We start from the raw sequence: 13793 nt of genomic DNA on the forward strand, positions 1-13793 counted from the left end.
TTCTTTACCGCAGAGTCAACCTGCACAGCTGCTTTGAGTGCTCTATGGTCTCGGACCCCAAGATCCCTCTGATCATACTGCCAAGAGTCTTACCATTAATTCTATATCCTGCCATCATATTTGATCTACCAAAATGAACCACTTCACACTTATCTGGGTTGAACTCCATCTGCCACTTCTCAGCCCAGTTTTGCATCCTATCAATGTCCCGCTGTAACCTCTGACAGCTCTCCACACTATCCACAACAGCTCCAACCTTTGTGTCACCAACAAACTTACTAACCCATCCACCCACTTCTTTATCCAGGTCATTTATAAAAATCACGAAGTGTAAGGGTCCCAGTACAGATCCCTGAGGCACCCCACTGGTGACCGACCTCCATGCAGAATATGACCCGTCTACAACCACTCTTTGCTTTCTGTAGGCAAGTCAGTTCTGGATCCACAAAGCAATGTCCCCTTGGATCCCATGCCTCCTCACTTTCTCAACAAGCCTGGCATGGGGTACCTTATCAAATGCCTTGCTGAAATCCATATACACTACATCTACTGCTCTTCCTTCATCAATGTGTTTAGTCACATCCTCAAAAAATTCAATCAGGCTCGTAAGGCACAACCTGCCCTTGACAAAGCCATGCTGACTACTTTTAATCATTTTATACTTCTCCAAATGTTCACAAATCCTGCCTCTCAGGATCTTTTCCATCAGCTTACCAACCACTGAGGTAAGACTCACTGGTCTATAATTTCCTGGGCTGTCTCTACTCCCTTTCTTGAATAAGGGAACAACATCCACAACCTTCCAGTCCTCTGGAACCTCTCCGTCCCCATTGATGATGCAAAAATCATCGCCAGAGGCTCAGCAATCTCCTCCCTCGCCTCCCACAGTAGCCTTGGGATACATTTCATATGGTCCCAGCGACTTATCCAACTTGATGCTTTCCAAAAGCTCCAGCACATCCTCTTTCTTAATATCTACAAGCTCAAGCTTTTCAGTCTGCTGCAAGTCATCACTACCATCACTAAGCTCCTTTTCCATAGTGAATACTGAAGTAAAGTATTCATTAAATACCTCTGCTATTTCCTCCAGTTCCATACACTTTCCCACTGTCACGCTTGATAGGTCCTATTCTTTCACATCTTATCCTCTTGCTCTTCACATACTTGTAGAATGCCTTGGGGTTTTCCTTAATTCTGCCCACCAAGGCCTTCTCATGGCCCCTTCTGGCTCTCCTAATTTCCTTCTTAAGCTCCTTCCTAGTAGCCTTATAATCTTCTAGATCTCTAACATTACCTAGCTCTCTGAAACTTTTGCAAGCTTTTCTTCTCTTCTTGACTAGATTTATTACAGCCTTTGTACACCACTGCTCCTGTACCCTACCATAACTTCCCTGTCTCATTGGAACGTACCTATACAGAACTCTACACAAATATCCCCTGAATATTTGCCACATTTCTTCCGTACTTTTCCCTGAGAACGTTTCCAATTTAAGCCTCCAATTTTCTGCCTGATAGCCTCATTTCCCCTTACTCCAATTAAATGCTTTTCTATCTTGTCTGTTCCTATCTCTCTCCGATACTATTGTAAAGGAGATAGAATAATGATCACTATCTCCAAAATGCTCTCCCACTGAGAGATCTGACACCTGACCAGGTTCATTTCCCATTACCAAATCAAGTACAGCCTCTCCTCTTGTAGGCTTATCTACATATTGTGTCAAGAAACCTTCCTGAACACACCTAACAAACTCCACTCCATCTAAACCCCTCGCTCTAGGGAGATGTCAACCGATATTTGAGAAATTAAAATCTCCCATCACAACAACCCCGTTATTATTACACTTTTCCAGGATCTGTTTCCCTATCTGCTCCTCGATATCCCTGTTACTATTGGGCGGCCTACAAAAAAACCCCAGTAAAGTTATTAACCCCTTCCTGTTCCTAATCTCCACCCACAGAGACTCTGTAGACAATCCCTCCATGGTGTTCACCTTTTCTGCAGCCGTGACACTATCTCTGATCAACAGTGCCACACCCCCACCTCTTTTGCCTTCCTGTCCTTTCTGAAACATCTAAAACCCGGCACTTGAAGTAGCCAATCCTGTCCCTGAGCCTCTGTAATGGCCACCACATCATATCTCCAAGTACTGATCCACGCTCTAAGCTCGTCCACTTTGTTCACTACACTCCTTGCATTAAAATAGACACATCTCAAGCCTTCGGTCTGAGCACGCCCCTTCTCTATCACCTGCCTATCCTCCCTCTCGCACTGTCTACAAGCTTTCTCTATTTGTGAGCCAACCTCCTCTTCCCCAGTCTCTTCAGTTCGGTTCCCAAGCCCCAACAATTCTAGTTTAAACTCTCCCCAGTAGTCTTAGCAAACCTCCCCGCCAGGATATTGGTCCCCCTGGGATTCAAGTGCAACCTGTCCTTTTTGTACAGGTCACACCTGCCCCAAAAGAGGTCCCAATGATTCAGAAATCTGAATCCCTGCCCCCTGCTCCAATCCCTCAGCCATGCATTTATCCTCCACCTCATTCTATTCCTATTCTCACTGTCGTGTGGCACAGGCAGTAATCCCGAGATTACTACCTTTGCGGTCCTGCTTCTCAACTTCCTTCCTAACTTCCTGTAATCTTTTTTCAGGACCTCTTCTCTTTTCCTACCTATGTCATTGGTACCAATATGTACCACGACCTCTGGCTGTTCTCCCTCGCACCGCAGGATATCTTGGACATGATCTGAAACATCCTGGACCCTGGCATCTGGGAGGCAAACTACCATCTGAGTTTCTTTCCTGTGTGCTCAGAATCGCCTGTCTATCCCCCTAACTATAGAGTCCCCTATCGCTACTGCCTTCCTCTTCCCTTCCCTACCTTTCTGAGCCACAGGGCCAGACTCTGTGCCAGAGGCACGGCCACTGCCACTTCCCCTTGGTAGGCTGTCCCCCCTAACAGTACACAAACAGGAGTACTTATTGTCAAGGGGTACAGCCACAGAGGTACCTGACTCTTCCCCTTCCCCCTCTTGACTGTGACCCCCTTGTCTGTCTCCTGTGGCACCGGTGTGACCACCTGCATATAACTCCTTTCTATCACCTCCTCGCTCTCCCTGACTAGGCGAAGGTCATCGAGCTGCATCTCCAGTTCCCTAACTCAGTCCCTCAGGAGCTGCAGGTCGACACACCTGGTGCAGATATGACTGTCCGGGAGGCTGGGAGACTCCAGGACCCCCCACATCTGACACCAAGCACAGAAAACTGGCCTCACACACATACTTCCTACCTCGCCTCATCCCGTTACCGCATAAATCCATTGAACTAAAGCCCTCTCACTCCGCTGCCCGCTGGATATGGCAGTCTTCTTTTTAAACCTTTCATTGTAATTTATAGTTTTATAGTTTTTATTATGTATTTTTATTATTAGCTATTGTATTGTACTGCTGCTGCAAAGAGAACAAATTTCACGGCATATGCCAGTGATATTAAACCCGATTCTGAGTCTCTCTGAACAGCGCTGAGACAATGGATCAGTGAATGTCATAACTGGTGGAGGAGCCATATTCTCTGTGTTGTGTGTTTATTTGATTTATTATGGTAACTGGTCTCATGAGTGTTAAAAGTGAAGGGAATAAGTTGCGTATTCTTGCTTATTTCTTGGCAGTTTGTGGCTTTGGACCGGCGGAGGTCATATCTTTGCTGACCACATAATATTGCTTCAAGATTGTATGTTTGCTAATTGCTAATAAAGGATTTGACTCTACGGAACAATCGTTTGATTGGAGCGGAGAGTGTGTTAAGCAAGTATAACAACCCTGTGGCAGTCGCAGGCTGGCGGCAATTGTTTCATTTTGATTTTGGATTAGTCTTGCTGCTACAACTAGATCTTAGGTCTTTAAATTAATTAACAGGGAAGGGTTGAAGTGATGGGAAGGAAGATTAATAAATGATGCAAAAGAGAGAAAAGGATAGTGAAGGGAAGGAGAGCAGAACAGAACCACGTGTAGCCAAAAGTTGAATCTGGGGAAAGCAAGCACTAAAAAAAATCAAAGTTGAAGACTCTTTATGTGAATGCAAGCTGCAGTTGTAACGAGAGAAATGAACTGGCGCAAACAGAAAAAAGCAAATCAGAATTAGGTTTAATATCACCGGCATATCTTAGGAAATTTGTTAACTTTGTGGCAGCAGTACAGTGCAATACATAATAGAAAAAAAACTGAATTACGGTAAATACAACTGTGAAGTTAAGTAAGTAGTGCAAAAATATCAATAAAAAGCAATGAAGTAGTGTTCACGAGTTCAGTGTTCATTCAGAAATCGAATGGCAGAGGGGAAGAAGCTGTTCCTGAATCACTGAGTGTGTGTCTTCAGGCTCCTGTACCTTCTCCCTGATGGTAGCAATGAGAAGAGGGCATGTCCTGAGTGATGGGAGTCCCTAACGATGGATGTGTCTTTCTGAGGTATCGCTCCTTGAAGATGTCCTGTATACTTTGGAGGCTAATGGTCATGACACACACTCTGCGATTCAGGAACAGCTTCTTCCCCCTGCCATCCAATTCCTAAATGGACTTTGAAGATTTGGACAGTACCTCACTTTTTTAATATACAGTATTTCTGTTTTTGCACATTTTTAAATAATCTATTCAATATACATAATTGATTTACTTGTTTATTATTATGTTTTATTTTATTTATTATTATTTTTTCTCTCTCTGCTAGATTATGTATTGCATTGAACTGCTGCTGCTAAGTTAACAAATTTCACGTCACATGCTGGTGATAATAAACCTGATTCTGATGATGGAGCCGACTAAGTTTACAACTCTCTGTAGCTTACTTCAGTCCTGGGTCCAGGTCAGAGATATTGGGTTAGAGTAGGCAAAATAAGGCACAGGTAGAATGGATGGCAACTCCACCATGGATGGTCCCAAGCCCGATGGCGAGAGGAGGAGGATTGGGCATGGGACTAGCAACCCCATCCCATAAAAACACGAGCTACAGAAACGCCAACAGAACCTCCAAAGACCTCATCCCTGGAAGACATACGAAATTTTGTGGTGAAAGTGGAAATCACAGGGCCTATCAACCTTCTATTGGCCCAGGACAGAGGTTTCTGGTGAGCTGCTGTCAGTGGCCTGTGCCCTCGTAGGAATGATGGGAAGAAGAAGAATGGTTGATGGACCCCCATAGTGGGACAAAGACTAAATGGGGAAATATCAAAGGCATGTCAGGAGAGAAGTATAACGACAGACAAGTTAACTTGGATATAATTAGACTGGAAGGGATTTGTGAAGTGTCAGGGACGTTTTCGTAGAGTCCAGTGCTTGAGAATCTGTCCAGAAAAGGACACACTGTGGAGATCCCTCAATGCCTTCCCAGTATACCACGGTGCTCCCCCAATGTCCTCCCTGGATACCACGGCGCTCCCTCGCCACCAGGGGGCGCTCAAAAACCCACAGCTCGCTCCATGGCAACCGGTCGTTGCGGGACCGCGATTCACCGTGCGTTCTCATTGGCTTGGCTTTGCCGCTGACCAAACGGACGTCGCCTTGCTGCGTGGTGCGGAGCTTGGCCATGGCGAGCTGGGACCCACTCGGCCGAGCCTTCGGACTGTTTTGGTGCGGCTTCGTGTGCGGCGGATCCTGCGGCACTGTAGGTGCGGCCTCACCCGGGGGCGGGGAGTGAGGGGAACGGGATGGGCCCAGGGACTTCAGCCTCCCTGACCCTCTCCAGCTTTGACCATCAGTGGGACAAGTGCTGGGAAGCTGTCCTGTAGAAATATGTTTTCTTGTTATGTATCCAGTTTGTTCCCTTGAATATGAAGCTTCAATAAGTCGCCTCTAATATTCAAATTTTCAGCCCAGGTTACTGTAATATCCCTTTGTAATTTAAACCTTGTGGCCATGTGTCACTCTGGTCAATGTCTGTGATGTGAAGTCCAGAGCTGTTCATGGTGTGTCCCAACCAGTGATGTAAGAGAAAACTTCAGTCCCCTCACTCACTGTTGTCACTTACAAAAAGTTCGGATCTCGTTTGTGAGATTTTAATCTCTGCTCGTGGAGTTCCAAAATTTAGGATTTCCACCGCTAACACCCCCCCCCCATTGAGAAAGTACAGTCTCTTTCTGTTCAAATTGATAGCTCCTGTTTACAGCCTCCTTCAGCTGTGTAGAGCTTAAAATTTATTGCCTCCAATTTTTCATATAACTAATATGCTTTGTACTTCTCAACCTGGGGTCCATGGACGCCTCAACTAATGGTAAGGGTCCGTGCTGTAAAGAGGTTGGGAATTCCTGATCTAGACATTGCATCAGCTTCTATTTTTTTTTGCTAATCTTTAGATGTAAAATAGGATTTTTTAATAAAAGAGTTGGCTAAAGTGGTGGAGGTTGTGTGCTGTAAGATTCAATGATCCTTGGCAGCTTCTGATCTAATATTATAACTATTTCACTATCTAGAGTTCCTGCCATCGTTTCTGATTGCATCAGGTCCTGAAGTAAACGTGTTCTTGGTGGGTGAAAACACTTCTACTTTTAAACTTGGCGTGGAAACAGTTGCAGCTACTGATGGTATGTTTTTAAAGTACATTAGTTTCAACAATGATTAAGTGAATTGAAGTTAAAATTAATTTTAGCTGGGGTTTGGTTAGTGAGACGTTTGCTCTTTGTGTTGCAAGTTTGTGGGTTTAATGCTAATTGACTACACTAACTTCAATATGTCATTTCCTGTACAAAAGTGTAAGGAGAACAAAACAGTTGTTACCCCAACTCCAATGCAGCATATAAAAAATGTTCAGATAAAGAACACAATAATAAATTAAAATGGAATAAATATAAGTACATGAGATAGCTTATAGATATTGATTTTATGTCCATAAAGTGATGTTAGACTGTACATAAGGTGGCTGACAGGAAATAATAACGTGGTGGAGTTGTTGATCAGCCTTAGTGCTTGGGGAAAGTGACTTTTTGAGTCTGGTGGTTCTGGTGTTGATGGTAGTGGGACACAGACCATGAACAGGGTGGATGGGATCCTTCATGATGTTCCTAACCCTTTTCCAGCAACTTTCTGTACACATGTCCTTGAAGCTGGATAAGCTGGTGCCAGTGATGACTACCAGTTGTAGAGCCTTCCTGTCTGACGCAGTGCAGATTTCGTGTGGAAAATCTTAGTGCAGTCAGTGTGGACGACTCTGAACTTCTGGTTGCTTTACTACATTCATTGATCTGTTTCAGCCCCATTTCAGTGATCCAACCTACCTCAACATCACCAGTAGCCTGCTCTTGTTCAACCATGGATGCCTGAGCAAAGGAAGCTTAACTTCCTCGAGAGGCTAAAGGAAGGTGGCACACCCCCACTAACTTTTTAATTGGTACATCAAGTTCAAGTTTAAGCTCAAGTTTAATTACTATTCAGCCATAAACAGGAATACTGCCAAATGAAACAACGGTCCTCCGGAGTCAAGGTGCAAAACACAGTACCAACAGTCACACACAGTGCATGTAATAGTGTAAACACACCAAAGAACACGTATAGCCCAAGACCCTGAGTGATGTCTTGTAAGTTGAAGGAGATGAAGTTCATGGCTCCACAATCTAAGGTTTTGCATAAACAGGGCATTTATGGAAGAATGGCAAGGAGGAAGCCTTGGGTTTAAAAAAAAATTAGCATGTCCGTGCCCATAAAGATTTTGCAAAGTGTCACTTAGATATGCAAGAAGTTTATGTGGTTGGATGAGACTAATATGGAACCTTGTGGCCTCAAAACTGCAGGAAATGTGGCATAAATCTAATACTGTACATCAGCCAGGTAACACGATCCCTATTGTAAAGTATGGTGGAGATAGCATCATGCTATGGGGATGCTTTTCAGCAGCAAGGACTGAAAATCCAGTCAGGATTGATGGGAAGATGAATACTGCTAAATACAGAGATCTTGGATAAAAACCTGCTTTCCCCTGCCAGAAAGCTTAAACTGGGGAGGAACTTCATCTTTCAGCAGTAAAAAGACAGGATGAAGAGGTCAATACTCCCCAATGCCATTAGGCTTTACAATTCTACCGCCAGGACTTAAGAACTTTTTTAAAAGCTATTATTAATGCTTTTTGAGATAGTGATCTAGATGCATATCATATTTTTTACTGAGTTAAGTATTGTATGTAATTAGTTTTGCTACAACAAGTGTATGGGACATTGGAAAAAAGTTGAATTTCCCCATGGGGATGAATAAAGTATCTATCTATCTAAAAGAAGAAAATTGATGGCCTTGAGTGGCCTGATCTTAACTCAATTGAACATCTCTGGCAAGACCTCAGGATTGCTATCCACCGCCAGGATTGCTAGCCTGGCACAGCTTGAGCTTTTTACAATGATGAATAGGCAAATTTTGTTCCATCACATTGTGCAAAGCTAATTGAGACTTATCCAGAAAGAATACCGGCTGTAATAGCTGTGAGAGGTGGTTTAACTATGTACTGAGCAAAACAAGGATGAATACTTTTGAACTGTTGACATTTCAGATTCAGAATTTTTAGTTTTTCATGCTTGACAATTTTCTCTTTTTTTGGCTTTACTCTGGGGGGGGGGGAAGGAGCATGTGATTCACAAATAAAAATTATCAAGTTAAATTGATCAAAAACACCAAACATAATACTCATTTATGTGAACAAAGAGTTGAGGACTGAATAATTTTGCTAGGCTCTATACACAACCAAACAAAACAACGTTCCTCTAGACCACAGTGCACAACATATATCACACTCAGCACATAGAGCAATAAGTTAAAAATACAATTCTAAATACATGTAGTGCACTGCACAAGTAAACAGTACAGTTAACAGTAGAGTAAACAGCTCACTGTCCTAGTGATGAGACCTCGATGGTGGCAGGGTATTCATTCGTCTCATAGCCTGAGGGAAGATCTGTTACCCAGTCTGGCAGACCTAGTCCTTCTTTCTTTTTAAATCTTTTTATTAATTTTTAAGAAAAACATAAGTAAAATATAAGTACAAAACATTTGAGAGTACACAATTAATAGATTAATTAACAATCAGATATGTATTAATCAATATATAAAGTCTCCCAAACTCATAGTATTAATGTAAAGGATTTAAGAAAAAAAAGAAAAAGGAGAAAAAGAAACCCCCCCCCCAAAAAAAACTAAAAGAATAAAAAAAACAACTAATAAAAAAAAACTAACCAACATGGGCAATTGCATAATGTTAAATACATACAGTAGTGTCGATGACTCCGAACCTCCATCCATACAATTCAGGATAGTAACAATAAGGTTCAGGATCAGACCATTTAATTCATATGAAAATGTTGAATAAATGGTCTCCAAGTTTCCTCAAATTTAACTGAAGAATTAAAAACCGCACTTCTAATTTTTTCTAAACTCAAACAGGAAATAGTTTGAGAGAGCCACTGAAATACAGTTGGAGGATTATTTTCTTTCCAATTCAGTAAAATAGATCTTCTAGCCATTAGTGTAACAAATGCAATCATTCGTTGGGATGAAGCGGATAAACGCTTATTATCTATCATTGGTAGACCAAAAATTGCGGTAAAAGGATGTGGTTGGAGATTAATATTTAAAACTCTTGAAATAATATTAAAAATATCTTTCCAATAGTTTTGTAAACAAGGACAAGACCAAAACATATGGGTCAATGAAGCAACATCAGAATGACATCTGTCACAGGTTGGATTAACATAAGAATAAAATCGAGCAAGTTTATCTTTAGACATGTGAGCTCTATGCACAACCTTAAATTGTATTAGAGCATGTTTAGCACAGATAGAGGATGAGTTTACCAATGATAAAATTTTTTCCCATTGCTCAGTAGATATAGGGCAATGCAATTTTTCCTGCCATTCCTTCTTAATTTTTTCTGATATATCTGACTGTACATTCATAATCATATTATAAATAATAGTTACTAAACCCTTTTGACAAGGATTGAGAGCTAAAATTCTTTCTGTAATGTCCAATGGACATTCTTTCGAAAAAGACTTTAGTTCATTATATAAAAAATTTCTAACTTGTAAATATCTAAAAAAATGGATTTTAGATAAGTTATATTTATTAGATAACTGTTCAAAGGACATAATGTTATCATCCAAAAACAGATGGCAGTCCTAGTCCTGATGTTCCTGTACCTCCTTCCTGACTGTGGGATGGGTGGTAGGGATCATCGACAATGCTTCGGCTATGCTTCAGGTGAATGTCATAAATGGGAGGAAGGGTGGTCACAGCAATCCGCCCTGCTCGCTAATGGGGGAGGCAGAGTGCTGCCCTGGCAATCCTCTCAGATTGAATACATTTGTCTTTACTAAAAGTCATTTCTGCATCTTGAATGGCAATCTGATTTCTTGTACATCTGAATGTATAATATCTTTAACAGAAAAATAGTGAAACAATCTATATTTTGAAGACTTTTGCTTTTTTTCTATTCAACTGAGGACTGTTTCTCTACTAATTTATTATTCATTTTGTTGATGTGGAGGTTAGAGGGAATAAGGGTGTGGGCAACTCACTTTGGAACAAGGAAACAATTTTGTTAACCTTACTTTTTTAAAAAAAAGATTTGTTGCAGTCCAACTGTGTGGAGAGAAATCGCACTGATAATTGGAGACTGACTAGCTCTGTTGATGAGGTTAGTTTTTTTTAAACTATAGAAACATCCTTGATTTTGTGCTTTGCTTTCTTTACTTATTAAAAAGTTTTCTTCAACCCTGTTGTAGCACAAAAAGGTATCACATCATTCATTTGTGCCATGTCATGTGATGTAGGTGATCACGGTCACGACCGTGATTGTTCTTTGTTCTTTGTTCTTTGCAAATTTTCTACCCCCATCCATTATCAATACTCTTTGGAGATTATCTGCCTGGCATTAGTGGTTGCACAACCAGGTCTTGTGATATGTACCAGCTGCTCATACGACCACCCACCACCTGCTTCCATGGTTTCATGTGACCTTGATCCGGGGGTGGGGGGGAGGTGCTAAGCAGGTACAAAACCTTGCTCAAGGTGGAGGGGAGGACTATCTTGCACCTCCTTTGGTAGAGGCGTATCTGAACCCCTGTTCCATATCAGAGATCTCAATGGTCAAAAAATCCAGCCTCCTACCAATTCTCTAATTTACCATATTCTCCTATTCCTACCCTCACTAGTACGTGGCACTGGAAGTCAGACAATTACTATTCCTAAAGTCATGCTTAACTTCCTTAGTTGCCTATATTCACTGTGCAGGATCTCATCACTTTCTTTTCCCTAACAATTGAGTCCCCCATCACTAGAGTCTTGTCCAACTTCACACTTACCCACTGAGGCTTTGAGCCATTCGTGATGCTAGAGACCTGGCTAATGCTGTCTTCTCCTGAACAGTCATTCCCCCCACCTCTTCCTCGATGGTATCCAATAAGGTCTACTTGTTTTTGAGGAGAATGGACACAGGCTAATCCTACACACTGTGTCAACTACTTTTTCTTTTCTGCTGCTCACCCAAGTACATTCTGCTTGTACCTCAGGTGTAGCAACCTCACTAAAACTCCTCTTTAAAATACTCCCAGCATCTCAGATGATCCTGTGCACAGCCAGCTCCTTTAGTCAGGAGCTGCAGCTGGACACACTTCCCACAAGCATAGTCTTGAACGACACTGGAAGTCTCCCTGATCTCCCACATTTTGCAGGAGAAGCACATTACTACCCTTACCACCACTGTGAATGCTCTAAGAATTAAAAAAATTCAAAGAACATTACCTGCACTTGTTTTAACCAGAGCCAGAAATACTTAACATTCAAACACTAGCCCACTATCACAATGGCTGCTCTGCTAGAGCCTGCTTTCCTTTTATTTGCTCATTTGTCTCTCAATTAGCCTCAGAAATACTTTTTTCTGGAAGCTCTTTTAGCCAGTCAGAAAGGACCTTTTTGTAAGCTTCCCACTGCTGCCTCACCTCCTGGATTTCAGAATGGAGGCAGGACAATCGCATTGAGGTGGAAGATCAACTGTGATCTTAATGAATGGACCAAAGGAGATAACTTCACTTGCCCCATCATTGAAATGTCCCCACAATCAATGGACTCACTTTTAAGGACTCTTCATTTCATGGTTCTTGATGCTTATTGCTTAGTTATTTATTGTTTTTATTTCTTTTCATATTTTCGCAGTTTGTTTTCTTCTGTACTCTGGTTGAATGCCCAAACTGTGTGGTCTTTCATTAATTCTGCTATGGTTATTATTCTATAGATTTACTGAGTTTGTCCACAAGAAAACTAATCTCGGGATTGTATATGGTGATACATTTGTACTTCGATAATAAATTTACTTTAAACTTTTGAACTTTGAGGAAGAGGTTGAAGGGATGCATGGCTGCTGCATCTGTTCTATATTTAACTTTCCCTTAGATCTTCAGAAGAAAGTGGTATCACTACTTTAAGAAAAAAGAATTTGGTGGCATATGTTTTGTGTGTTTGGTTCTCAACATTTCTATGCCATGGACCAATACCATTAATACTTGCTCTAAGACTTTTGCACAGCATTGTAAGAGTGACCAGATTGTGACCAACAATAGCTGAGTGATCTGTCTGTTAAAATATCCTGTATCAACTGGTATAATTAGCTCTTGTGAATTTTATTACAGTTCAACCTGTTGATGGTGAATGTGCAGCTTACCCTGGACCGACCACTCATACTTTGTGAAAATGTATCAGATGAAGCCCGCTGCTGTTCGGAACCACTCTGCATTCTCGAAACACTCCGTGTAACTGCCTGTCTAAATGGCAATGTTTCAGCAACACTGCTTGTTCAAGCTATAATATATGTGAACTCCACTTTCCAAGGAATGATAAATGGTCAGTTTACATACAACTTGTGAGTGCTTCGTATGCTGGAACGACTTTGGGGTTTTTTTTGGGTATGAAAGCAGCTGTAAATAATGCAAATCTTTCTTTCCTTGTCAAGACCATGTGATGTCTGGGCACAATGATATGCAGAGGCTGGTTTCTCCCCATTGTGCAGACTGTGACATGGTGTCAATCTGTGGTGACACAACGGAGCAGCTAGTGGTGTGGCTGCCTCAAAACACCAGAGACCTGGGTTCGATCCTTATCTCTAGCGATGACAGTTTGGAGTTTGCATATTCCTGCAACATCCCGAAATTGTGTGGATTAGTTCCATTGTCTGTAGTATGAAGATGAGTGTCAGAATCTGGACAAGAGTTTAATGGGAATGGGGAGAGGATGGGAGGATGAATTAAAATCGGATTCATATTTGACCATAATACATAGGAACAGAATTAGGCTATTCAGCCCATTGAGCCTGCTCCACCATTTCATCATGATTGATTTATTAACCCTCTCAACCCCATTCTCCTGCCTGCTCCCTGTAACCTTTGATGTCCTGACTAATCAAGAACCTGTCAACCTCCATTTTAAATATACCCAACGACTTGGCCTGCACAGTTGTCTGTGGCAATGAGTCTCATAGATTCATTGCCCTCTTCATCTCTGACCTAAAGGAAAAACATTTGTTGGAGTTTGGTTAAATGAATTGCTATCACACACAGTAATCATTGGTGTGATGGGCTGATGGCTTCATTTTCTGATTCTGTCCTTATGCAGTTAATAGGAGAGCAATACTGAAAGAATCTTAATTGAAACCTTTATTTTTCTGGTCAACATCCTTCATTAGTTCCATTGTGGGCTTCTGAATGGATGCTTCCTTGATGCTATGTTGTCTAAAATGAGCCCTTTGATGCCAGTACTGTGGCCTGTAGGTTGGTTGTGCTTCC

The 13793-nt window shown here is 41.7% G+C and overlaps 1 protein-coding gene across 3 annotated transcripts in view; it reads left to right on the top strand.

Moving 5' to 3' along the window:
- The first annotated feature begins 5515 nt into the window (after nt 1-5515).
- tctn2 (tectonic family member 2) overlaps nt 5516-13793 on the top strand; it is a 47742-nt gene continuing 39464 nt past the window's right edge. For 2 of the 3 annotated variants that reach the window (XM_073052018.1, XM_073052019.1), the window contains exons 1-4: nt 5516-5654; nt 6456-6566; nt 10584-10654; nt 12645-12855. In XM_073052018.1, coding sequence (XP_072908119.1) covers nt 5573-5654; nt 6456-6566; nt 10584-10654; nt 12645-12855 — 475 coding nt within the window. In that variant the 5' untranslated portion in view covers nt 5516-5572. The remainder of the gene's footprint in view (nt 5655-6455; nt 6567-10583; nt 10655-12644; nt 12856-13793) is intronic. The other variant, XM_073052020.1, reaches the window with a different exon arrangement.

This window comes from Hemitrygon akajei, chromosome 7, assembly GCF_048418815.1.
Source record: "Hemitrygon akajei chromosome 7, sHemAka1.3, whole genome shotgun sequence".
Lineage (NCBI taxonomy): Eukaryota > Metazoa > Chordata > Chondrichthyes > Myliobatiformes > Dasyatidae > Hemitrygon > Hemitrygon akajei.